General features: G+C 44.0%; 1 protein-coding gene across 6 annotated transcripts in view; it reads left to right on the top strand.

The window, feature by feature from the left end:
* SAE1 (SUMO1 activating enzyme subunit 1) overlaps positions 1-27,454 on the top strand; it is a 108,601-nt gene that overhangs the window by 21,816 nt on the left and 59,331 nt on the right. For 2 of the 6 annotated variants that reach the window (XM_077847469.1, XM_077847488.1), the window contains exons 4-7: positions 2,720-2,882; positions 15,452-15,577; positions 22,270-22,443; positions 25,208-25,350. In XM_077847469.1, the coding sequence (XP_077703595.1) occupies positions 2,736-2,882; positions 15,452-15,577; positions 22,270-22,443; positions 25,208-25,350 (590 nt within the window). In that variant the 5' untranslated portion in view covers positions 2,720-2,735. Of the gene's footprint in view, positions 1-2,719; positions 2,883-7,482; positions 7,676-15,451; positions 15,578-22,269; positions 22,444-25,207; positions 25,351-27,454 lie in introns of those variants that run through there. The other 4 variants (XM_077847480.1, XM_077847503.1, XM_077847496.1 and 1 more) reach the window with 4 other exon arrangements.

Below are 27,454 nucleotides of genomic sequence, written 5' to 3'. Positions count from 1 at the left end.
GATAAATAAAACGTACTATATACTTACAATGGAATATATTCATATTCAGCCTTAAAAAAAAAACATGGGGTGCTCCTGGATGGTTCAGTTGGTTAAGCATCTGCCTTCAGCTCAATTCATGATCCCAAGGTCCTGGGATGGAGTCCTGTGTTGGGCTCCCTGCGTGGTGGGGAGTCTGCTTCTCCCTCTCTCCTCACTCCCTCTCCCTCTCCCCTCACTCATGGTCTTGCTCACTCTGTATCTTTCTCTCTCAAATAAATAAAATCTTTTTTTTTTAATTTTTTTTGTAAATTTTTATTTATTTATGATAGTCACACACAAAGAGAGAGAGAGAGAGGCAGAGACATAGGCAGAGGGAGAAGCAAGCTCCATGCACCGGGAGCCTGATGTGGGATTCGATCCCGGGTCTCCAGGATCGCGTCCTGGGCCAAAGGCGGCGTCCTGGGCCAAAGGCAGGCGCTAAACCGCTGCACCACCCAGGGATCCCTAATCTTTTAAAAAAATCTCTAAGAATGGGAGATACTGCTGTAGTCAACTGTGCAAAATGCAATTGCCATAGCAATAATCAAGAGAACTTGATTCCCTTTGTTGCCATAATTATTTCCTTAGTTGGCATTATTTAACCTTAGGAATATTTGGAGTTAAATATAGAAAATTTCAAGTGGCTCACACCTCCAGAATTAATGTTTTGGTTTAAGGAATGTGTGCATATTTGGCTTTTTATATGCAGGAAGTATTTAAGAGAACCTGGCCTATTGGTTTTCGAATTTTTTCCCTGCATTGATTTAAAGATGTGGAATGGGGATCCCTGGGTGGCGCAGCGGTTTAGCGCCTGCCTTTGGCCCAGGGCGCGATCCTGGAGACCCAGGATCGAATCCCATGTCGGGCTCCCGGTGCATGGAGCCTGCTTCTCCCTCTGCCTGTGTCTCTGCCTCTCTCTCTCTCTGTATGACTATCATAAATAAATAAAAATAAATTAAAAAAAAAAATAAAGATTTATAAAACAAAATGTGTGTGCATGTGAGAGGGAGAGGGATAGAGAAAATGTTCCTAAACTTCAAATTAATGAATCTAGGGGAACCTGGATGGCTCAGTTGATTAAATGTCTGCCTTTGGTTCAGGTCATGATCTCAGGGTCCTGGGGACAGAGCCCCGAGTTGGGCTCCCTGCTCAGTGGCAAGCCTGCTTCTCCCTCTCCCTCTGCTCTCCTCCTGCTTGTGCTCTCTCTTGCTATCTTGCTAGTAAAATCTTTACCAAATAAAAATGAAATAATTTAAAAATTCATGAATCTAGACAGAGAATGTATGAATATTCATTGGATTAGTTTTTTTCTGTAAGCTTGAAAATCTTCAAAATAAAAATTTGTGGGGTGCCTGGCTGGGTCAGTTGGTAGAGCGTATGACTCTTGATCTCAGTGTTGTGAATTCAAGGCTCAAGGTAGAATTTTAAGTAGAATTCACCTAAAAAAAGATTTTGCACTCAACCATTGCGCCACCCAGGGATTCCAAAAAAAGATGATCTTTAAGTAATCTTTGCATCTAGCATGGGGCTCGAACTCCCAACCCTATAGCCACTGAGCCAGCCAGCATCCCCATGATCTGGTTTCTTTCTTTCTTTTTTATACATTTTTAAAAAATATTTTATTTATTTATTCATGAGAGACGCAGGGAGAGAGAAGCAGAAACAGGCAGAGGGAGAAGCAGGCTCCATGCAGGGAGCCTGACGTGGGACTTGATCCTGGGTCTTCTGGATCACACCTTGGGCCGAAGGTGGCACCAAACTGCTGAGCCACTTGGGCTGCCCAAGAGTTATTTATTTTTAAAGATTTTATTTATTTTTAAAGATTTTATTTATTTATTTGAGAGAGAGAGAGAGCACATGAGTGGGTAGAGGGGCAGAGAGAAATAGAGTCCCCACTGGACCAGGAGCCTGATGCAGGTCTTGAATCCAGGACTCTAGGACCATGACTTGAGCTGAAGGAAGAGGCTTTTTTTTTTTTTTTAAGATCTAGTTTCTTTCTTTTTTTTTTTTTTTTAATTTTTTTTTTGTTTTTTTATTTATGATAGTCACAGAGAGAGAGAGGCGCAGAGACACAGGCAGAGGGAAAACAGGCTCCACGCACCGGGAGCCCGATGTGGGACTCGATCCCGGGTCTCCAGGATCGCGCCCTGGGCCAAAGGCAGGCGCCAAACCGCTGCGCCACCCAGGGAATCCCAAGATCTAGTTTCTTAATTGATGCCTTTATCCAGATCTGTCCTATATCAGTCACCTGACTTGTCTTCAGTCCTCACATCTCTACTAGGTCATTTGCTTTCTCAGAGAGGTCATCTGTGACTCCACAGGACAAAATAGTCCTCTAGGGTTTATGTATCACCCAGCACAGGGCTGGGCACAGAGAAGGTGGTCAGGGAATACTGAATGAATGAGAATGTCAGAGAAACTAAATTCAGAAAGATAGAGAGTATTGGCAGAGAAGGGGAAAGAGAGTCTGGGAGAGAAAGATAAAGATTGAGACATTCATTTGCATGAGAATGGCCACACTTCAGGGGCAGGGACAGAGAAGGAAACAACTGAGAGAAAGGAGAAAGAAGAAAGCAGGAGACAGTTGGTAGGAGGCAGTATCCAGGTAATCTAATGCCCTGTAACGAGTGATCCCAAAACACTGTGGTGTAAATCAATAGCAATAATTTATTTTGCTTACTGATCGGAACTTCTTCAGGCAGGACTCAGAAGGAATGGCTTGTCTCTGCCTCTGCTCCATCTGGTGTGACTTGACCAGCTGCCAGAGGTTGACCAGCTGCCAGAGGATCCACATCCAAGATGGCTCAGTCAAGTGGCAAGTTGGTGTTGCCTGTTGCCTGGGGTTGTCGGATTCCCTGAGGGTAAGGAGCTTTGGGTCTTCTCCACATGGACTTCTTTACGGGCTGTTTTGGCTTCTCCTAGCAAGGAGCCAGGGATTAAAATCAAGTGTCCCAAGGGAGGCAAAGTGGAAGCTTCTATTTCTTTTCTTCTTTTTTTATTTTATAGCTTTACTAAAGTATTCACAGAGCACGCATTTCACATACTTAAAGTACAATTCTGTGGGGTTTGGTATAATGCATTAATTTTTTTTACAATTCTGATTTTTTAATTTTTTTTTTTTTAATTTTTATTTATCTATGATAGGCACACAGTGAGAGAGAGAGAGAGGCAGAGACACAGGCAGAGGGAGAAGCAGGCTCCATGCACCGGGAGCCCGACGTGGGATTCGATCCCGGGTCTCCAGGATCGCGCCCTGGGCCAAAGGCAGGCGCCAAACCGCTGCGCCACCCAGGGATCCCTACAATTCTGATTAAAATATACGTTAACATTTATGCTAATTATTTTATCCAGTACTTTGGTTACACTAATGATTTTAATCCACCACTTTAACCTTTTTTTTTTTTTTTTTTTTTTTTAATTAAGTAATCTCTAGGGGCAGTGGGTGGATTGGTGGTTAGCCATCTGCCTATGGCTCAGGTCATGATCCCAGAGTCCTGGGATAGAGCCCTGCATTGCATCAGGCTCCTTCCTCAGTGAGGAGCCTGCTTCTCCCTCTCCCCACCTCTGCTCTTCCCCCCACCTCGTGCTCACTCTCTCTAGTGTTCTCTCTCTCTCTCAAATCAGTAAATAAAATCTTAAAAGAAAGAGAAAGAAAAAGAAAGAAAGAAAGAAAGAAAGAAAGAAAGAAAGAAAGAAAGAAAGAAAGAAAGAAGAGAGGGACACCTGGGTGGCTCGGTCATGATCCCAGAGTCCTAGGATCGAGTTCTCATCAGGCTCCCTGATCAGCCCAGAGCCTGCTTCTCCCTCTCCTGCCTCCTCCCCTTGCTTGTGCACTGGCTCTCTTTCTCTTTCTCTGTGTCAAATGAATAAATAAAATCTTTTTTTTTTTTTAAGATTTATTTATTTATTCATTCAGAGAGAGCGAGAGAGAGGCAGAGACACAGGCAGAGGGAGAAGCAGGCTCCATGCAGGAAGCCCGATGTGGGACTCAATCCCGGGTCTCCAGGATCACACCCCCGGCTGCCGGCGGCGCTAAACCGCTGCGCCACCAGGGCTGCCCAATAAATAAAATCTTAAAAAAAAAAAAGAAAAAAAGAATGAATGAACTTAAACTCTGGGTCACACCGGGATGCTGCCATCCTTTCTGCCTGGGGTTCTTCCCCTGTTTTGTTATTTAAGCTTTACTTATTCTGTAAGGCTCGGCAGAAAGTTTACATTCTCAGAATATCCTTTTTCCGACTCCAACAGTAAGTCAAACACTATCATAGCTCTTTCTTCCTTCACAGCACTTCATGAAGTTTCTATTTATATTAATGTGACTGTTTTCTCTCTCCCACTGGCCTATGACTGTGCCTAAAGCAGGAGTATGTCCACTTTTACACTATTATATCCCAGTGCCTGGCACAAAGTCAAACACATAGTAGGGATATGGTAAATATTTGTCGAGAACATTTAATGAATAATTCTTTGATAAGATACTGCCTGACTTCCTTATAAGCTGATCAGCACAACACAAGGCAGATCCATGTTTCTTTTGTTCAACATATTTTCTTTCTTTCTTTTTTTTTTTAATTTTTATTTATTTATGATAGTCACATCACAGAGAGAGAGAGGCAGAGATACAGGTAGAGGGAGAAGCAGGCTCCATGCACCGGGAGCCCGACGTGGGACTCGATCTCAGGTCTCCAGGATCGCGCCCTGGGCCAAAGGCAGGCGCCAAACGCTGCGCCACCCAGGGATCCCATCCATCTTTCTTTCTTTTTCTTTCTTTCTTTCTTTCTTTCTTTCTTTCTTTCTTTCTTTCTTTCTTTCTTTCTTTATTTGAGAGGGAGAATGTGCAAGAGAGTACAAGTGGTGGAGGGGGAGAAGCAGACTCCCCACTGAGTGGGGAGCCTGATGTGGAGCTCATCCCAGGACCCTGAGCAGAAGGCAGATGCCTAACTGACTGAGCCATCCAGGCACCCCTGTTCGCCGTATTTTCATAGGGCCTGGTGCACAGTCATTGTGATAACTGGTCAGTCTCCAAGATGATCTCTGAAGGATCCTTCCCCTTAGTATTCATATCCTGTATTGTCCTCTCTCACAATGAATACAACTGGATGTGATCAATGGGATATTGCAGAAGTGACAGTGTGTGAGTTTCAAGGCTGAGTTATAAAAGGCATTGCTGCTTTCAGTGGATCTCTCACTCTGGGGGAAGCCAGACAACGTCATGAGGGCACTCCAGCAGCCCAGTGGTTATGCCCACGTGGAAAGGAACTGAGGACCCCGGCCATCAGCCAACATCAACTTGCCAGCCATAGGAGTGAGTCCCCTCGGAAAGGGATCTTCCATCACAAGCCATTAGATGACTGGAGCCCCAGGTGACATCTGACTGCATTGTCATGAAAGACCTTGTGCCAGAAGAGACTAGACGAGCTGCTCTGAATTCCAGACCCACAGAAACTTTAAGAGATAATAACTATTTATTGTTGCTTTAAATCTCTAATTTTTTACATAATTTGTTCCATATCCATAACCAAGAGTAAGCATCAGCTTTTTTTGAGTGATATTGTGATCTTTTTTTAACTGTTTTTTTTTTTTAATTTTTATTTATTTATGATAGTCAGAGAGAGAGAGAGTAGTCAGAGAGAGAGAGAGAGAGGCAGAGACACAGGCAGAGAGAGAAGCAGGCTCCATGCACCGGGAGCCCGACGTGGGACTCGATCCCGGGTCTCCAGGATCGGGCCCTGGGCCAAAGGCAGGCGCCAAACCGCTGCGCCACCCAGGGATCCCGATATTGTGATCTTTAATGAATTTCTACTCTTTTCTGAGTCCCAGAATTGTAATCTGTAAAAGGGGATGAAATGTCCATCTTTGAGGTTCACAGAGTATGTTCCTCAGGGGCGTGATCAGAGTACATAGTAGACGCTTAATATACCACCAAGAATATAACCTCCTGATGAAGTACGTGTGCCACACAGCTTGGATTTGAATCCTAGTTTTACCTCTAAGATAGTAAGACTTCATTCAGGCTACTAATACTAAACATTTTATTTATTCATGAGAGACAGAGGCAGAGACACAGGCAGAAAGAGAACCAAGCACCATCCAGGGAGCCTGATGTGGGACTCGATCCCCGGTCTCCAAGATCAGGCCCTGAGTCCAAGGCAGGCGCCAAACGGCTGAGCCACCCACGCAGTGTCCCTGAAATAGGAATATTAAAGAAACTAGAATCTTACAAGGATTAGAGAAAGAATTCATGTAAAATCCATTTTATTATTTTTTTAAAGATTATTTTTTCATGAGAGGCACAGAGAGAGAAGCAGAGACACAGGCAGAGGGAGAAGCAGACTCCATGCAGGGAGCCCGATGCAGGACTCGATTGGGGGTCTCCAGGACCATACCCAGGCCGAATGCAGGCGTTAAACCTCTGAGCCATCCAGGGATCCCCTAAAATCCATTTTAACTCCATGAGAAGGTAGCTATTTTTTTAAAAAACATTTTACTTATTTGACACAGGGCACAAGAAGGGGGAGCAGCTGGCAGAGGGACAGGGAGAAGCAGGCTCCCCTCAGTGTAGGGAGCCCACGGCAGGGCTTGATCCCAGGTCCCTGAGATCATGACCTGAGCAGAAGGCAGACACCCAACCATCTGAGCCACCCAGGTGCCCATGAAGACAGCTATTTTTTTTTCAGTGCTCTACCTAGCCTGAGACCAATAGCTGATCCATACAAGTGCTAAATAAATATTTGTTGAATGGATAACAAAAAGGCACCTTGCCTAAGAAAAATACGGAACAGCTAGCACTAGCCTACAAGGCCCTACATGATGCCCTACTTGCTTCATCTATGATTTCACCTCTTACCAGCTGCCCATGCTCTCACTCTGCTCCAGCTACCTTGCCCTCTCCACAGTTCTATGCTAGCCTATTCCAGCTTCAGGGCCTTGCACCTGCTATTTGCCCTGACCGGAAATGCTCCATTTCCCAGTTATCCACACGGCTTGTTTTTTCCCTTCAGATCTCTGTTCAATATCACCTTCTCGGAGAGACCTTCTGTCTGGCCCCTCCCGCAACCCTGCGGTCCCATATCTGGCTTTTTCTCTGCAGCGTTTATCACAGCCTAATTTCTATTCTTCGGGCTCTCAACAGAACATAAACTCCATGAGGGCAGTGATTTGTCTATTTTATTCGCTGCTCTATTTCACAACACGCCCAACAACGGAATTTCAGCAGCTGCTCGATAAATAGTTGCTGAATTAATAGCGCCATAAACGAGCATTTGGGTAGCGGCGGTCTCCAGAACAAGAAACCGCGCCATCTTGGAGGTAGTTTTGGTTGGAGCCCGGTCACGTGACTGGCAGTCCCCGCTGGCCCGCCTTTGAGGCTGGGGAGGTCCACGTGGTCCCGGGTTCTAGGGGCGGGCCGGGCGACGGAGGAGGTCCTGCGCAGGCGCGGGCCCGCGCGCAGGCGCAGACGCGGCCCGGGCGCGCGGCCGGCGGCGGTTGGTGGCGCGTGGGGCCGGCGGGCGGTTGCCGTGGGCAGGACCCGAGTGCAGGCAGCTAGAGCCGGCGCCATGGTGGAGAAGGAGGAGGCTGGCGGCGGCATCAGCGAGGAGGAGGCGGCGCAGTATGACCGGCAGATCCGCCTGTGGGGATTGGAGGCCCAGAAACGGTCAGGGCCAGAGCGCTTGTGGGGCTGAGGGTCTGGAGGGGGGCGTCTGCCCTGAGGCTTTCGCGGCCCTCACGGAGCCGGAGGGTCTGATTTGAAGCGAGGAGGCGGGAATTATGTGCCGGGGGATGGTGGCGTTCTTGAGAGTCCCCGAGGGGTTGGTTAGGGGTGTTTCTGGAAGATGTGGGAAGCGGCGACCTCCGGGGTGGCACGGAGGGTCGTTCCGAGGGAGGCCTCTGGAAAGGGACGGTGGGCGAGCCTTGAGGGATGAGGAGGACTCAAACTCCGGGCCGCGGCCGCCCGGAGGGAGTGGTGGTGGGCGCTTAGGGGTAGGAGGGCGCAGGGGAAGGGTGAAGTGGGAGCGTAGTTCATTCATTCCTAGGTAGTGGGAACCCGTTCTCTGCTGGACGCTGAGGGGACTGGCGAACCGAACAGGGGCGAGCTTGCCTACCTGTGGCTCCTAAAGGGTGGACCAGTATGAAAGGAGGAGGGCTTGGGGGAGTTTGGGAGCAAGTTATTTCAAGTGAGACTCTAGAGAGTCCTGGAGAGCCTAGGGGCTGGAGCTACTCAAGAGGTTGCTTATGCCTAGATACGGGGGTGTGTCTAGAGAGAGGACTGCACACTGGGGTTGGGCATACCTGGGTAATGAATAGATATCGGAGGGGATGAGGACTTTGAAAGAGGTGATTGATTTGATCAAATATATATATTTTAAATGTTATTTATTCATGAGAGACCGAGGCAGTGACATAGGCAGAGGGAGAAGCAGGCTCCCTGCGGGGAGCCCGATGTGGGACTTGATCCCAGGACCCCGGGATCACGCCCTGATTCAAAGGCAGACGCTCAACCACTGAGCCACCAGGCACTGGATTTGATCAAACATTTATTGAGCACCTGCCACAAGCACTGTTTGAGGCACAGAGCATATATTAATGAACTAGAAGGACTCCTTGCCCGCATGTAGTGTACATTCTGGTGAGGGAAACAAAAAACATAAATAATGTATTAAGTAATGCAAGTGCCAGAGAGAGAAATATAGCAAGGTAAGAGGATCAATAAAGGATACTGAGGTGGGAGTGCTATTTTGATAGGGAGGCCAGGGAAGGCCTCTGAAGAGGTAACATTGAGCCTCAGACCTGTATAAAGGAAGAGAGTCATGTGGAAGAATCTTGCTAGCAGAGAGAAAACAGTGTAAATAAAATCCTGGAGGCCAGGGCATGCTTGCCAAATGAGAGAAAGAAGGTGATTGGAACCAAATGAGGAGTAGCTTTTTTTTTTTTTCAAAGGAGGAGTAGCTTTTTTATTCCAAGTATTCTGGGAAACTCACTGGAGAGTTTTGAGCTTAGGGAATAACACAACCAGATTTGCATTTCAGAAGGTTCACTCTTGGCTGTGGGGAGAATAGGTTGAAGTGGACAGAAGTGAAGATGAGGATTCTGGTTAGGAGATCTGTAATAATCCCCTTGGGACCTAAGTCGTGGTAGCTTGAAACTCTAGAGAAGGGGAGAAATGTACTGAATATATTTTCAAGGTGAGGAGGAGGCAGGATTTGTTGAAGGATACAGTGTGCGGGGTATAAGAGCCAGAACTCAAGGATGATTTTATTTTATTTTAATTAATTAATTAATTTTAAAGATTTTATTTATTTGTTCATAGAGACACACACACACACACACACACACAGAGGCAGAGGCAGAGACACAGACACAGGCAGAGGGAGAAGCAGGCTCCATGCAGGGAGCCCGAAGTGGGACTCGATCCCAGGACGGGATCATGACCTGAGACAAAGGCAGACACTCAACCACTGAGCCATCCAGGCATCCCAGAATTAATTTATTTAAGGGTTAAAGTGGCAGGCAGGCCAAGAGAATTTAGTTTGAAAGGTGGGAGTTTCTAGGGATCCCTGGGTAGCGCAGCGGTTTGGCGCCTGCCTTTGGCCCAGGGCGCGATCCTGGAGACCCGGGATCCAATCCCACATCGGGCTCCCGGTGCATGGAGCCTGCTTCTCCCTCTGCCTGAGTCTCTGCCTCTCTCTCTCTCTCTCTGTGACTATCATAAATAAATAAAAATTAAAAAAAAAAAAAAAAAGGGAGTTTCTAGAATTTTTTGGTGAGAAAGTGTATGTGGTAAGGTGGGGTGAATCTGAGTTTTCAGTCTCCTTTCAGGTATGTAGGGTTTTATGAGGTTGAGGGAGGGAGCATTGTGTGAGGCAAGCATTGAGGCAAGCATTGGTCTGAGGATTGAAGAAGGCATCTGAAGTGGAAAATTGGGAAGTAAATGGTGAAAATAGGTCTGAGGACATAGGTGGAGCTGATTGATTTTAGGGACTGCTATTTGAGTTTTTTTTTTTTTTTTTTAAGATTTATTTATTTATGATAGAGAGAGAAAGAGAGGGGCAGAGACACAGGAGGAGGAAGAAGCAGGCTCCATGCCGGGACCCTGATGTGGGACTCGATCCCGGGACTCCAGGATTACGCCCTGGGCCAAAGGCAGGCGCTAAACCACTGAGCCACCCAGGGATCCCCCAGGGACTGCTATTTGAAGGATTGAGTGTTAAAAGGTCCTAAAGGGTTGGGAAAGGGACCCTAAGCGGGGGAGCTCGAAGTTTTGTTTGTGGTAGGGCAAAGCTGGTGAAGGTTAAGCTGGAATGTAGTGCGAGAACTGACAAAGGGGTAGTAATGATTCCTCTGAGGAGCAGTAAAGAATGGATGGGGGCTGCTAAGGAGGAAATGATGTAAGAGACCAATCAAAGTCAGGGTATGGAATTCTTGGAAGAGATGAGAGTTATTCTCAGGCAGCGGAGAGCCACTGAACTTGGTAGAGAACCTGAAAAGGATTGAGGGTCCTGGGAGGTAAGGAAGGGGTTATATATATACCTTTATAATTTGAATCTCTGTAGACAGTCTTGCAGAATTTGGTATAGTATCTTCATGTCCATTTTCAACTGAGTCTCATAGCAGCTCTCTGAAGTAGGAAGGACAGAGATTTCCCCTGTACAGGCAGGAAGGAGGCTCCGCAAAGCAAATTGACTTGGCTCTAAGGAAACTCCAAGTGGAATAGGGTAATTCTGGAGCCTCGGGTTCTTTTGTGGAATGGAAAATGGCCTAGGAATTGGCAGGCTGCATTCTGGCAGAATTTTATTACTACTTCTATGTGATGTTGGACCAAGGTTATCTGAGAACTGGAAAGGAGAGTAATAATAAAAAGTGCCTTAAAAAAAAAGTGCCTTCAAGGGAACTCACATTGTCTAGAAGTTAAAAACTGGGCTATATCTTTCATGTGGTGTTTTAAATTGTTTGAAATTAGTTGCCAGCATTAAAGAATTTAGAGAACTTGGGACACCTGGGTACCTCAGTGGTTGAGCATCTGCCTTTGGCCCAGGGCATGATCCTGGAGACCCCGGGATCCGGTCCTGCATTGGGCTCCCTGCATGGAGCCTGCTTCTCCCTCCTCCTGTGTCTCTGCTCCCCACCCCCCCATGAATAAATAAATAAAATCTTTAATAAAAAAAAAAAAATGGAAAGGTCAGACATTCCACATTGGTTGACGCTAGGTAGAGGCTGCCTCCGACATGGCACATGGGTTCCTAGTGGTCGTCTCCTATCAGTTCAGCTTCATTTGTTGATATAATTGTCTGGACCCTGTCAGCATGTTACTTTGCATTTCTTGCTATGGTATGTAGCCCATTTTATGGATGAGGTTCAAGGCATAGAGCAGATTCCCAAGGTCACACACCAAATAAATAGAAATAGGAGTTGATTCTAAGTCATTCGCTTCAGGTTCACCACCCCCCACCAAAGCTCATTTTCTGTGAGGCTTATTCTTACAGTCAAATTAACATAAAAGAGGGTGTTAGAAGCTAGCTTCTTGGGCAGCCCTGGTGGTGCAGCGGTTTAGCGCCGCCTGCAGCCCAGGGTGTGATCCTGGAGACTCGGGAATTGAGTCCCGCGTCAGACTCCCTGCATGGGGTCAGCTTCTCCCTCTGCCTGTGTCTCTGACTCTTTCTCTTTGTGTCTCTCGTGAATAAATAAATAAAATCTTAAAAAGAAAAAAAAGCTAGCTGCTTTGTTAGTTTTCAGAATATATGCTTCAGTTTTTGCATTTCCTTTCACAACATAGGCCTGTCTGATTTTTCTTGCACTCAACAGTAGTTTATTCCATATCTAAATGTGAGGAAGGGAGAGAGGTGACTGGAAAGATGAAGTACATGATGAGTTCCATGAGGACAAGTTTTTATTTATTTATTTATTTATTTATTTATTTATTTATTTATTTATTTATTTATTTATGGCACAGAGAGAGGCAGAGACGCAGGCAGAGGGAGAAGCAGGCTTCATGCAGGGAGCCTGACGGACTCAATCCTGGGTCTCCAAGATCATGCCCTGGGCCAAAGGCAGCACTAAACCGCTGAGCCACCAGGGCTGCCCGAGGACAAGTATTTTATAAATGTCTGATAATTAAAGGAGTTTGATTGGTCTTATTAAAATTTCTAGTGCTTGCAAGTATGTAGACGTTCAGATGTATTTGTTGAATGAAATGACTGTACGTTGCAAAGACCTGGGAGATCAAGAAACCTAGGTTCAATTACCAATTCTACTAACCAGCTCTTTTTTTTTTTTTTTTAAAGATTTTCTTTATTCATGAGAGACACACAGAGAAAGAGAGAGGCAGAGACACAGGCAGAGGGAGAAGCAGGCTCCACGCAGGGAACCTGATGTGGGACTCCATCCCCGGTCTCCAGGATCAGGCCCTGGGCTGAAGGCGGCGCTAAACCGCTGAGCCACCAGGGCTGCCCCTAACCACCTCTTTTGACTTTAGGTCATCAGTCACACAATTTGTTGACCTTCAGTTCCACATCTGCAAAAAGGAGGGGCAAGTGTTACTACCTTTCTAAGGACTCAACTCTGAGATTTTGAGTTTACAAGAAAGGAACTTCAGAAACTTCCCTGTTTTTATTTTTTATTTTTTTATTGTTATTATTTTATATTTTTTAAGATTTTTATTTATTTATTCATGAGAGACACAGAGAGAAGAGAGGCAGACACACAAGCAGAGGGAAAAGCAGGCTTCATGCAGGGAGCCTGATGTGGGACTCAATCCCAGGTCTCCAGGATCAGGCCCTGGGCTGAAGGCGGTGCTAAGCTGCTGAGCCACCTGGGCTGCCCTTCCCTGTTTTTTAGATACTCATTATCTAACATTGCTATTATTCATAAGAAATTCATTTGGTTCCATAGATACACATTTGCCATAATAGTGGCTGAGTATGTACTGTGTCATAGGTGTCAATCCTGATGGTCTCATATAAGGACCAATTTATTTATTTTTTTTAAGATCTTTAAATTTATTCATGAGAAACACACACACACACACACACACACACACACAGAGGCAGAGACAGAGACACAGGCAGAGGGAGAAGCAGGCTCCATGCAGGGAACCCGACGTGGGACTCAATCCCAGGTCTCCAGGATCATGCCCTGGGCTGAAGGCGGTTCTAAACCGCTGAGCCACCTGGGCTGCCCAGGACCAATTTATTGTAGTGTTGATAGTGGTTGATAGTTGAATTTGAATCTCAGCCACAGAAATTCTTATTTAACCTTGGATACATTTCTTCTTTGTGCTTTAGTTTCCTCATTTGTCAAATGGAGATAATAGAATATATTACAAGATTGTTGAGAATTACTATTATTTTTAAAGATTTTATTTATTTATTCATGAGAGGCGCAGAGAGAGAAGCAGGCTCCATGCAGGGAGTCCCATATGGGACTCGATAGTAGGTCTCTAGGATCACGCACCCGGCTGAAGGCAGGTGCCAGACCGCTCAGCCACCCAGGCGTCCTAGATTGTTGAGAATTAAATGAGATAATGCACGGAGCCTGGCTCGCTCAGTCAGATGAGGATGTCACACTTGGTCTTGGGGTCGTGAGTTCAAGCCCCATGTTGGGTGGGGGTTAGACGAATAAAAACTTTAAAAAATAAATGAGGTAATGCATGAATGCTGCCTATGCTCAGAATGCGTAGGTAAACTATAGCTACAATTATTTGACAAGTATAAATCATGAGTAACAAGAGAAGCTACATAGGAGATTGAGATAAATAAGGCAAATGTAAAGTAAAAGTAGGGACACCTGTGTGGCTTAGCCATTTGAGCGACTGCCTTCAGCTCAGGGCTCCATCCTGGGAGTTATGGGATCAATCCCAGGATCGAGTCCCACATCAGGCTTCCTGCAGAGAGTCTCCCTCTGCCTCTGTCTCTGTCTCTCTCTGTGTCTCTCATGAATAAATAAATAAAATCTTAAAAAAAAAAAAAAGTAAAAGTTAGTAGGATGAGTGGAGACTCTTTTTAAAACCTTTTCTTCTGGGGCACCCTGGGTGGCTCAGCAGTCCCAGGGCCTGATCCTGGAGACCCTGGATTGAGTCCCACTTCAGGCCTGCTAGGGCATGGAGCCTGCTTCTCCCTCTGCCTGTGTCTGCCTCTCTCTCTCTCTCTCTCTCTCATGAATAAAATAAATAAAATCTTACTTAAAAAAAAAAAAGACCTTTTCTTCTGCTGTCATACTAATCCAAGCCTTCATTCTCTTTCGCCTTAACTGTGACACTCTTCCTCCTCCAAGAATCTCCTCCCCACCTCCTACCAGCTTTCTGTTGCGCTTAGAATAAAATTCAGCCCTTACAGTGCCTTCATGATGTAGCCCCTTCTGTCTGTGACCCACCTCCTACTATTCTTCCCTTTGTTCACTTTGTTCACTTCCCTTTGTTCTTCAGCCACTCTGTCCTTCCAGTCCCTGAAATGCCAAGCACTCCTCTGCTTCAGGGCTTTTGTATTTGCTGTTTCTGTACTTGTTCTTCTCCCAAATATCTGTATTTCCTTCCTTCCTTCCTTCCTTCCTTCCTTCCTTCCTTCCTTCCTTCCTTCCTTCCTTCCTTCCTTCCTTTTCAAGATTTATTTGTTCATGAGAGACACAGGTACAGGGAGGAGAGAACCAGGCTCCATGCAAGGAGCTCGATGCGGGACTCGATCCTGGGAATCCAGGATCATGCCTTGAGCCAAAGGCAGACGCCCAACCGCTGAGCCACCCAGGCGTCCGTCCTTCCTTCCTTCCTTCCTTCCTTCCTTCCTTCTTTTCTTTTCTTTTCTTTTCTTTTCTTTTCTTTTCTTTTCTTTTCTTTTCTTTTCTTGTTTTCTTTTCTTTCTCTCTCTCTTTTTTTTTTTTGGTGTTCCTCTTTCATTTCATATTTAAACAATTTTTTTTTCCTCTTTCATTTCATTTTGGTTTTTGCTCAGCACCTTATCAGAAAGGTCTAGTTGTCCAGTCTGAGTAAAATAGCATCCTCCATCATTCTTGATCTATATCCTGCTTGACTTTTATCACTTATTTTTTTTAAAGTAGGTTTTACACCCAACGTGGATCTTAAACTCAGTGCCCTGAGATTGAGTCGCTCTACTGAGTAAGTCAGCCAGGTGTCCCTGATTTTCATCACTTTTTGACATATCCTATCTCTTCCATAAAATAAAAGCTCCAGGAGGTCAAGGATTATGTCTGTCTTGTTCACTCCTATATGTATATTTTAGAGGGGTGCTTGGCATAGTAGATGCTCAATAAATATTTGTTGAATGAATCGTTCTTTGCAGGATGGATTACAGCCTGTTTCTTAGATTTGAGGCCATCATGTTTCTGTGCATTTAATGAAAACCAAAATTACTTCACTGTTATTTTGACTTGTTTTGGTTTTCAGTGATTTGGTGAAGCTTCCACTACACTCTTACCTGCTTAACAGTGTCTGCTTTCTAGGCTGCGGGCCTCCCGGGTGCTGCTTGTTGGCATGAAAGGACTTGGGGCTGAAATTGCCAAGAATCTCATTCTGGCGGGAGTGAAAGGACTGACCATGTTGGATCCTGAACAGGTAAGATATTTGGCCACCTTATCACTCTTCCTTCATGGTCTCCCCTCTTTAGTATAAACACTTAGAGATTTTGTGAATTCCCATGTGCCCCCTGCAGGCCTCTGAAAGGAGGGCTGGCATTACTGGAGCTGTGGCCTTTGGCCTTCATGGCATTGGCATGTCCTACATGGCGACTTTGGTGAGACTCCTTGCTCTTCCTGGAGCTTGCCTGTCTGTAGTTGATCTCTCCCTTGGAGGATGACAGTGAGGAGCAGAAGGGTGGTTTTTCACTTTGTACCTCTAAACCACCTGCATGACTAAAATTGCAGAATTGCCTTGGGACTTTGTTAAGGTATAGCTAGCCTTCACCCTTATCACCTGTGATTCTGCTTTAGAATGTCTGATGTGAGGCTCAAGAATATACACGTTTGAAAAGTATCTCAGAGCTTCACGTAGACAGTTCACAGTTTGGAAAACAGTGGATCAGAAAGAATGGATGCAGACTGCTTAGCATGGTGCTTGCACATAATGAACATCTGATAATAATTATATGACTTACCATTTATTGATAATAATCATTGCCAGCTCCTATGTAGCATTCTCTAACCAGTTTCTCCAAGGTGAAAATAACTTCTTTCTCTACATTCTCATGCTTCAACATTTTTTCTTTCATAGAAAATTTCAAATACATACAAAAGTAGAATGACATTTGACACCCCATCTATGTGGCTTCTACAGAGACCAGTCGTTTTTGGTCTGTATTTTTTGGGACAGTATTATTTTTTTTAAGGTTTTATTTATTTATTCATGAGAGACAAAGATTGAAGGCAGAAACATAGGGAGAGGGAGAAGCAGACTCCTCGCAGGGAGCCCAATGTGGGACTTGATCCCAGAACTTGGGGATCAACACTCTGAGCTGAAGGCAGACGCTCAACTGCTGAGCCACCCAGGCATCCCTAGGACAGTATTTTAAAGCAAATTCTAGAAATCGTATTTTTTTAAGGTAAAATAAAGATTGTGTTATCACATGATACTATTTGTGTCTTTATTTTTTGTTTTTATTTTTATTTTTTTATTTTTTTAAAGACAATCTTTTTCTTTTAATGTTTTTATTTTTTTTTAAATTTTTTTTATTTATTTATGATAATCACACAGAGAGAGAGGGGGGTGGGGCAGAGACACAGGCAGAGGGAGAAGCAGGCTCCATGCACCGGGAGCCTGACGTGGGATTCGATCCCGGGTCTCCAGGATCGCGCCCTGGGCCAAAGGCAGGCGCCAAACCGCTGCGCCACCCAGGGATCCCTATTTTTTGTTTTTAAAGATTTTACTTATCCATTTGAGAGAGAGAGAGCAAGCGCATGTGCTCACACATGAATGAACATGAGCAGGGGGACGGGCAGAGGGAGAAGCAGACTCCACACTGAACAGGGAGCCCTATGTGGGGTTTTTTTTTTTTTTTTTCCTATGTGGGTCTTGATCCCAGGACCTAGGATCATGACCCAAGCCGAAGGCAAACACCTAACCAACTGAGCCACCCAGGCACCCCTGTGTCTTTCCTTGTAGGCTTTGAACATGCTAAGTAACTAGTACACACAGGTGAGGTATAAGCTTTGTGGAAGACAGTAAATGTTAATGAAATTTTTTAAAGCTCATCTTTGGGTTTCAGGAAAAAAGTAATATAAGGATTTTTAAATCATTCTTCTGCAATGAAAAGAAATATGGGTTAGTTTACTTAATATCACAGTCACAAATTTTTTTTTTTTAAGATTTTATTTATTTATGCATGAAAGACATAGAGAGAGAGAGAGGCAGAGACACAGGCAGAGGGAGAAGCAGGCTCCACTCCATGCAGGGAGCCTGACATGGGACTCGATCCCGGGTCTCCAGGATCCCACCCTGGGCTGAAGGCGGCGCTAAACCGCTGAGCCACCAGGGCTGCCCACAAATTGATTTTTGACTTGAATTCAAAACCTAAGGAAAGAAAATTCCTGCAAGCAAGCTGCCATATTATTAACTGGCTGAGCACTTTCAGTTTTTGACATCTCCCCAACCACAGTGCCCCCTAGAGGCATTTGGAGGGAGAATTTGTTTGTACTGTAGAGGTTAGAGCAGAGAGATAGGGAAGGGTGGTTCCTCAACGTCAAGGCTCTCAGTGTGGGAAAATGAAATCAGGTGGGGATGATGACTTCTTCGTCTGGTTGGGAGAGTCTGAGAATGGGAAACAATGATAGAATACTGAGGCGTGTGTGATGGGGGTTCTGTCCTTGCGTCAGGACAGTGATGGGTGCCACCCAGTTGTGGAGTGCACAGGCGGACTGTTATTCCTTCCCTCTTCACTTTGAGGACTTACAGTATCTTACCTATTTTCCACTGCAAAGCCTAACTCCTCTGAGTAGTTCTCAATCCCCTCTGTCCTTTGAATATTTGAGAGAGTTGTTAAAAAGTTCTCCAGGTGAGTCTAAAAGTCAGAGAGAGGGGCACCTGGGTGGCTCAGTGGTTTGAGCGTCTGCCTTCGGCTCAGGTCGTGATCCTGGAGTCCTGGAAATGAGTCCCACATTGGGTTCCCTGCAGGGAGCCTGCTTCTCCCTCTGCCTATGTCTCTGCCTCTCTATGTCTCTCATGAATAAGTAAAAAAATCTTTAAAAAATAGAGTAAAAGTCAAGGAGGGTTGAGAACCATTGGCTTCATGTAACCTGGGCCCAGTCACCTTAATCAGCCTGACTCCCACTTCATAAATTCATGGACACTCTTTGGTTGGTCTACCTTTCACAGTTTGCTTGTGCTTTCTTTCCCTGACTAGGAACATCGTAGGGAGACTGTGCCACTTGGTGCAAAAGCTCTGGAATTTTGCATACTTGGACTCAAATCCTACCTCTTCAAGCTGGGCAAGAGACTTAACCTCTCAGAGATTCAGTTTTCTCATCTTTTTTTTTTTTCCTTATTATTATTATTATTTTTTAGTAACCTCTACACCCAGTGTGGGGCTCAAACTCAAAATACTGGGATTAAAAGTTGCATGCTCTACCAATTGAATAGAACCAGCCAGGCAGCCAACCCTCTTTGTTCATCTATAAATCAAGGATGTTAATTCTTCAGAGTGTTTTATTTTGTTTACATCAAATATCCTAGAGTACTTGCTGGCTGCCCCATCTAGATAACTCGTGATACAAAGATGCACAAGATTTGGTTCCCATTCTCAAGGTTTTTTCAGAAACCAGAGCAGCTACCTAACTCAGGTTGTGGTAGGGGGACACGAAAGGCTTCCTGGAGCTGTGATCTTGGCTGAGACTTAAAGAAAAAGTAGAAATTTCTCAAGTTGAGGGGTTGTATTTTAGGCAGGAAACTTAGCAGTGTCATAGAACAGCATGGTAGAAATAGAATATAGCAAGCAGTGCTATTTGGTGTTTTTAGAATGGGAAGCCCAGAGTGGTGGGGGGTGGAAGCAGGTTGCAGGTAAGGTCAAAATCATGAACCCCTGCTAGTAAGCCTTACTGTAAGCTTGTACTCAATCTTCTAGGTGGTCAGAATTCATTAGAGTTTCAAATCTGGGGTGGGTGACCTGGTCCATTTCAGGCTTTCTGTAGCTCACTAGTTACTGTATATGATTGCCCAAGATACAGAGCAGAAGACCACTTAGATGGCTGCTTTAATAGTTTAGCTGAGAGATGAAAAGGGTCTAAGTAATAGTACTGGTGGTAGAAGAGGCAAGAAGCACACAGAGATGACAAATACTAAGTGGTAGAATCAGTAGTATTATATACAGGAGCATAGGGAAAGCAAGGAATCATTGTAGCAGCAGATAGTTCCTGAAGGTCCTGGACACTGTTCTAAGAGTTGTAGTTGCGTTTCATTTAGTCCTCACAACAACTCTGAGATGTAAGGATTGTCATCCCTATCTTACACATGAGAAAACTGAGGAAAGGGAATTGACTTGCTGGCCCATCCAAGGTCGCAGTAGTTGGTATGACCAGGACCCAGGGATTGTCTCTTGGTAAAAGTCCATGAGCTTAGCCACCTCAGCAGGTGGCTGCTATCAAGGAAATAACAAGGATATAAAGACTGAGGTTTCTCACTCCGGTGATTGGATGGGTGGTTGGTAGGCTCATCAATAGATTAAAAAAAAAAAAAAAAAAAAGTCGAATATGAAGACCCAGGAGAAAATAATCTGGTGGGCAGTTTAATATAAGACTCTGATAGAAAAAAAAAAAAAAAAAGACTCTGATAGATCACGGCAGCCCTGGTGGCACAGCGGTTCAGTGCCGCCTGCAGCCTGGGGTGTGATCCTGGGGACCCTGGATCGAGTCCCACGTCAGGCTCCCTGCATGGAGCCTGCTTCTCCCTCTGCCTGTGCCTCTGCCCCTCTCTGTTTCTATGAATAAATAAATAAAATCTTTGAAAACAAAAACAAAACAAAAACAAATCTTAAAAGAAAAAAAGACGCCGATAGATCAGGAAGCAATCTGTACAAATAGGAACAATTTGAGAAGTACCAGCAGAAACTAAAAGTAGTGAGTTTATGGGGCTATGCAGAGCAAAAAGAGAAGTGATTCTGAGAATCCTGGGGATACCACACCCAAGAGTCCACGTAGAGACTGGGTGTTCAGTGAGGGAAGAGCAGAGCAGCACTAATAGAGTGATTAGTAAGTGTACTGTTTTTATTAACCTCCTCACTTTGTGATTCCTATATATTTGGTCAAGGTTGCACAGTTAAGTAAGTGGTTCAGCCAGGATTTGAATCCAAGATTTGAATCCAACCTAAATTATTCCAGAGCCTTACTCTTAAGCACTATGAAGTATAGTCTCTCAGTATGTAATGAGATCCCTGAAGAAGCAGGACAGGATGGGTCAAGGATACTATTAGAGGGCTGGCCTTGAATAGGAGGAAGACAGGCTAATTTTCTTGGAGGAAAGGTAGTAAGGGAAAGAATGTGCTGTGGGTAGTTGCCTGGAGGAGAGGAGGGAGATTACTTGTGTTGAACTCAGTCTTGGTGAAGGTAGCAAGGTCATACTGAAGATTAATGGTTAAATTAGATGTTTGATGTGTGAAGAAGTGCTCTATGAACAGAATGGAATCTGTAAGCCTACTGGCAGCTGTCAGATGATTTTATTCTGTCTTAGAGGCTTTCCTCTGCTGACATCAGCCTTGTATTTAGGTGAAATCCTCTCTTTGCTCCAGTCCCACTCATCTCTCCTTTGTGAATTTTAATTGAATTTAAGAGTTAATTTTAGGCATTTTTTTTTTTTAAATTTTTATTTATCTATGATAGTCACAGAGAGAGAAAGAGAGAGAGGCAGAGACATAGGCAGAGGGAGAAGCAGGCTCCATGCACTGGGAGCCCGACGTGGGATTCGATCCCGGGTCTCCAGGATCACGCCCTGGGCCAAAGGCAGGCGCCAAACCGCTGCGCCACCCAGGGATCCCCAATTTTAGGCATTTTTTAAAGATTTTATTTATTTATTTATTCATGAGAAACACAGAAAGAGAGAGAGAGAGAGGCAGAGACCTAGGCAGAGGATGAAGCAGGTGCAAGGAGCCTGATGTGGGACTTGATCCGGGATCCCAGGATCACACCCTGAGCCAAAGGCAGGTGTCCCAATTTCAGGTGTTCCTTTTTTTTTTTTTTTTTTTTTAAGATTTTATTTATTTATTTATTTATTTATTTGAGACAGAGAGAAAGAGAGGCACAGACACAGGCAGAGGGAGAAACAGGCTCCATGCAGGGAGCCCGATGTGGGACTCAATCCCAGGTCTCTGGGATCATATCTTGGGCTGAAGGTGGCGCTAAACCACTAAGCCACTAGGGCTGCCCTTCACTTATCTTTAAAGTTTATTTTTTTTAGTAATCTCTATACACCCAACTTGAGGCTTAAACTCACAACCCCAAGATCAAGGGGATCCCTGGGTTGTGCACCGGTTTAGCGCCTGCCTTTGGCCCAGGGCGCGATCTTGGAGACCTGGGATCGAATCCCATGTCGGGTTCCCGGTGCATGGAGCCTGCTTCTCTCTCTGCCTATGTCTCTCTCTCTCTGTGTGACTATCATAAAAAAAAACAAAAACAAAAAAACAAAAAAACAACCCCAAGATCAAGAGCCATACACTCTAGACTGAGCCATCCAGGTGTCCTTCACTGATCTGATTTTAAACCAGTTGTAGGCAGGGACTATACCCTTTAAACTACTATTGTTTTCAGATGCTTAAAATTGGGAACATAGTAGATACTTGGTAAATTCTTACCACTGATAATTATGTTATTTGCAGTTAGAAATTTATTAGAAGAAGAAAGTGTGGACTTTTCTGTTTATTTATTTATTTAAGATTTTATTTATTCATGAGAGACGCAGAGAGAGAACCAGGCTCCATGCAGGGAGCCTGATGTGGGACTGGATCCTGGGAGAATCACGCCCTGGGCCGAAGGCAGGCTCTAAACGGCTGAGCCACCCAGGCTGCCTGACTTTTCTGTTTAGAGTGAAGTTTCTTTGTAAACACAAGGGGGTGCTCTTTAACTATCAATGCGAAGTTTAAAAAGTTAAATATCTGTAAAGCTTCTGAAGGAATGAGTCTAGGGAGTCTGCATTAGGCAAATTCCCGCAGGAATGATAATACAATTAGATGGTAGATATTTTAGTTGTTCTTTAAAATCAGAAGGTTTGTTGTGTTCAAGAATTTGTTTTCTCCCCAAAATTCAAGTATTAAAAAAAAATGTTACTCCTAGGTATCTCCAGAAGACCCCGGAGCTCAGTTCTTGGTCCGTACTGGATCTGTTGGCCGTAACAGGGCTGAAGCCTCTTTGGAGCGAGCCCAGAATCTCAACCCTATGGTGGATGTGAAGGTGGACATTGAGAATATAGAAAAGAAGCCAGAATCATTTTTCACTCAGTTTGATGCTGTAAGTTTCATTGAATGTAAAATCTTTAGGCTCAGTACACTGCCTTCATAGTTTCAAGTCTGACATTGCCTTAGCATATATGCCTTACTAGCACATTGCCTTGCCATGTTGAATGTGTTGGTAGTAGATCCAGTCTGTTGGATCTGCTGTAGCTGTTTGTGGCTTGCTGTCTGCTGGTTTCTTCTTTGGGCATATGTTCCCTTAGACCAGGTTTCATCATTGGTGTTTTGTATTCCTTCCAGAATCTTTCCACATAGCTTCGATACATTTTACTGCAAGTGTTTTCTCCAGAAAACAAGTTGGTGGTTAATTTCTGTAGCAGAGGCTTTTTTTTTCTTTTTTGTTAGAAATATCAAACTACAGCTTGTGTTTTGTCTTAAAAAAGAGCACACCTGATCTTGGTCTATGTCTGTCTCTTTCACACAGCCACTTTGACCATGTTGCCATGGATAACTAGACAAATTCATGTAGTCATAAGCCAAATGAGGCATATCCAACCTCATTTGGTTTCACTGCCAGATCTATGCAGAGGTGAAAGGGTAAGTTAAATTCTGTTTCAGCATCTGTGACCTTTTCAGACATGGTTCTCTGTACCCAGGAAAAGCTAAACAAATGTTGGATAACCATGAAATAGTCACAGATGATCTACTTGTTTTTTAAGTGAAAGGCCCATTACATGAGAGGTTAGAATTTGGGTTGGGTAGTTTGTTTTTCCACACTGTTATATTTCATATGTGCATCTGTTCAAATGTGTGCTTGGAATGATGGATCATCTGTGCATTTTGTCTTTTTTTTAATTTAATTCATTCTATTTTGTAACTCCCAAGTATTGGAACATTTTCTGTTTGGACATAAGTCTTCTTTTCATTTCTTTATCCATAGTAACCACATTTGGCTAATTCTAGGTGTCCCTTGCATTTCTAGCACTTACAGAGAGGGTTTGTTAGAATTGAAGCACCAGGCCAGTTGGTTGTATAAAGTATCCACATGGGGCGAGGATATATGCCTCATGGACCATGTGTGTGACTGGGCCTTGTAGGTTTCACCCTTGCTCTTGACTCTGTAGGGTTCCATTTGGTCAGTTGATTGCATGTTCAGCTGTGGCTGTCTTGCCTTTTAGATTAGATTTTTTTTTTCTCCTGGGTAGCTGCATCCTTTGAGTGATACCAGAGACACTTATTTCTCTGGGTTGTTTCGGTATTCAGGCTGCCAGACAGCAGCAAAAAGGTTCTGTCAAATGAGAATAGCTTTTTGCGATGACTTCTCCAACTTTCTTTTTTTCTTTTTTTTTCCTTTTTTTTTTTTTTAATTTTTATTTATTTATGATAGTCACACAGATAGAGAGAGAGAGGCAGAGACACAGGCAGAGGGAGAAGCAGGCTCCATGCACCGGGAACCCGATGTGGGATTCGATCCCGGGTCTCCAGGATCGCGCCCTGGGCCAAAGGCAGGCGCTAAAGTGCTGCGCCACCCAGGGATCCCCACTTCTCCAACTTTCTATGTTCAAAAGAAAACGTGCTATTTATTTTTATTTTTTAAAAAGATTTTATTTATTTATTCATGAGAGACAGAGAGAGAGGGAGAGAGACACAGAGACACAGGCAGAGGGAGAAGCAGGCCCCATGCAGCAAGCCCAAAGTGGGACTGGATCCTGGGACTCCAGGATCATGTCCCAGGCCAAAGGCAGGTGCTAAACCGCTGAGCCACCCAGGGATCCCCCAACATGTGCAATTTTGAAGTTGTCTTCGTGACCCTTATCACAAATGTTCTCCTAAAAAGATGGTGTTTTTGGACACCTATAAAAATAAAAAAAAGATGGTGTTTTATGCAGTAAATCTTAGCTATTTCCAGTATCTCAACTTTTGGAACACAATTTAGAGGCCTCAGAGCAACATTGATAATTCCATTGAGTGAATCACCGGTTCATTGTCTATGTCTGAATGGAAGGTCATTTGATGTGTAACCTTTTCTTTTGTCCTTAAATTCAGATAAAGTTTCATGTTGAAAACTGTGGAAAACTGTGGAAAAATAATTTCAACAGGACTTGTTTATCGTCTTTATCTTAACATATCAATCAAAAGAAGAGGGGGAAAAAAATAACAAAAGAAGAGGGGAAAAAAATGCCCTTATAATTAAAAGTGACCCTTGGGTCACTTAAAACTGGTTTTGCTTCTCATGATAGCTTATTCAGATTTTTTTTTAAATTATTTATTTATTTATTTATGATAGAGAGAGAGAGAGAGAGAGAGGCAGAGACACAGGCAGAGGGAGAAGCAGGCTCCATGCACCAGGAGCCCGATGTGGGATTCGATCCCGGGTCTCCAGGATCGCACCCTGGGCCAAAGGCAGGCGCTAAACCGCTGCGCCACCCAGGGATCCCGCTTATTCAGATTTTAATAGCTTAAATAATTTAGAAATAATTTACAGTAAATTATTACTTCTTCCTTTTCATGAAGGCTATGATATATGGCTTGTATATGTTCATAGAATAGGGGAAAGAAATTCATGAAATGGCTTTTACTTTCTAGCTAAACCTGTTTTGGTTTGATTGCAGAAAGTGGAGGTCTTGCAATTTACATTTCTAGTGAAACCTGCAACTTTTCTTTTGTCTTCTAACCATAGGATCCAAAGAACCTGTTATACCAGTTCAAAACTGGCTTTAGACATGCCCAGAGAAAGACTGTTCATTAAGATTTATTTAGACATCAGGGCAGTGATTCACAGTTTGCAAAACTTAAAGCCAGCTAATTCCTTCTTTCCGCAGGTTTGTCTGACTTGCTGCTCCAGGGATGTCATAGTCAAAGTTGACCAGATCTGTCACAAAAATAGCATCAAGTTTTTTACAGGAGATGTTTTTGGCTACCATGGATACACATTTGCCAATCTTGGAGAGCATGAATTCGTAGAGTAAGTTTTGGGAGAGAAGGGGAGAATGTAACATTTCCAGAAAAAAAGTAGTTTTATTCACCAGTCGGAAACAGCCTATCTAAGGAAAGTATACTTAGAACATTTGGAAACTGGTTCATTAACAGTTTACTGTTTGGGGAGCCTGGGTAGCTCAATTGGTTAAGCATCTGCCTTTGGCTTGTTAGGTCATAATCCTGGGATCCTGGAATCGAGCCCCCTGTTGTCGGGCTCCCTGCTCAAGTGGGGAACCCATTTCTTCCTCTCCCTCTGCCCTTTTCCCCCACTCATAGGTTCTCTCTCTCCCTCTGCTCTCTTTCTTAAATAAATCTTAAAAAAAAAAAAAACACACACAGAAACCAGCTTACTGATTATAAAGGTTGTGTGTTCAGAATTATAGATGTGCACCTGTCTTCCAAAATAATGGTCTGATCTAAAGAATAAAGAAAGTGAGGAGTTCTTAAGGCAATCAAATATACCAGGTGGGTGTTTCATCAATCAGCCTGGACTTTAGGACATGAAACCACATATGGGAGGAGGATTCTATATAGGAGAGGCTTGCTTGGATTGTAAACATGTGTTCCTCAGTTTTGGCCTCTGTTTTCAGGTTGATAATAAAATGAGTATGAAAACAGTTAGATGGGTAACTCTGGAGGCACAGTCAGCCAAAGTCTGTCTTGGAAAAGCTCCAAAGTCCAGAGATTGCTCTGGTGTAACAAATAGACCGTATCCTCTCACTTTGAATATCAAGGCTACAGACTGTGGTGATTCTCACATGATGGGACCTGCAGTGTTTTGAACTTGTAGCTTCTAGATGAAACATGGCAGATGATACCAGTATTGTAAAGCTATGTGCATTGGGTTTTGGCGGTTATTTCTGACTACCTCAGTTGCTAATAAGATGTAAGGAAAGACCCGTGTGGTAGGTGAAGCTTCCTACCAACAGTAATTACTTTCTTTTGTTTGGCTTCTTAGATCACTGAAATTTTTCTAGTCTGCACATTTCTTTGTAAAATTGAGATGGGAGAAAGACACATTCAAGATCTCTTAAAATTTTGGCCTTTTATGGCTTTCAGAAACACTAGTTTTGTGGGCACACTATAAATGGATAGAGAAGTCAATACTACAGAGAAGCAGGCCAGACTATTTTAATATGATTTTCCCATGGCAGAGGGGAGAAATTAAATTTGGCTCTTTATTTCATGATTCAGGTGAAATTTATAAAGCTTGTTGAGCACTTTTTTTTTTTTTGCTTGTTGAGCACTTTACACTAGGCAGTGTGTGCTAAACGATTCATTATTTCTTAAAGGGATCCCTGGGTGGCGCAGTGGTTTGGCGCCTGCCTTTGGCCCAGGGCGCGATCCTGGAGACCCGGGATTGAATCCCACGTCGGGTTCCCGGTGCATGGAGCCTGCTTCTCCCTCTGCCTGTGTCTCTGCCTCTCTCTCTCTCTCTGTGTGACTATCACAAATAAATAAAAAATTAAAAAAAAAATTTCTTAAGATAATTCTGTCGGGGGCGCTTCAGTGGCTTAGTGCTTAAGCGCCTGCCTTTGGCCTGGGGTGTGATCCCGTGATCTGAGATCCAGTCCCACGTCGGGCTCCCTGCATGGAGCCTGCTTCTCCCTCTGCCTGTCTCTCTGCCTCACTCTCTCTTTGTCTCATGAATACAGTCTTTGAAGAAAAAAAAAAAAAGTAACCATTTGCCACCCAGATCTGCCTGACTATAAAGCTTTTGCCTTTTTTTTAAAGATTGATTTATTTTTGAAAAAGAGAGAGTGAAAAGAAAAAAAGAAAAAGAGAGAGTGCACACTGAGTGGGGAGGGGCAGAGGGAGAGGGAGGGAGAGAATCTCAAACAGATTCCCTGCTGAGCATGGCCCTCGACTCAGGATTTGATCCCACAACCCTGAAATTAGGACCTGAGATTAGGACCTGAGCCAAAACCAAGAGTCAAACACTTAACCCACTGAACCATCCAAGCATCCCAAGATTTTGCTTTTCTCTCTTTTTTTTAAATTTTATTTATTTATTTATTTATTTATTTATTTATTTAAATTTATGATAGTCACACAGAGAGAGAGAGAGAGGGGCAGAGACACAGGCAGAG

This window comes from Canis aureus, chromosome 1 (genome assembly GCF_053574225.1).
Source record: "Canis aureus isolate CA01 chromosome 1, VMU_Caureus_v.1.0, whole genome shotgun sequence".
NCBI lineage: Eukaryota > Metazoa > Chordata > Mammalia > Carnivora > Canidae > Canis > Canis aureus.
Note: the sequence above shows the minus strand (reverse complement) of the source record. Positions and strands in the feature narration are given on the sequence as shown.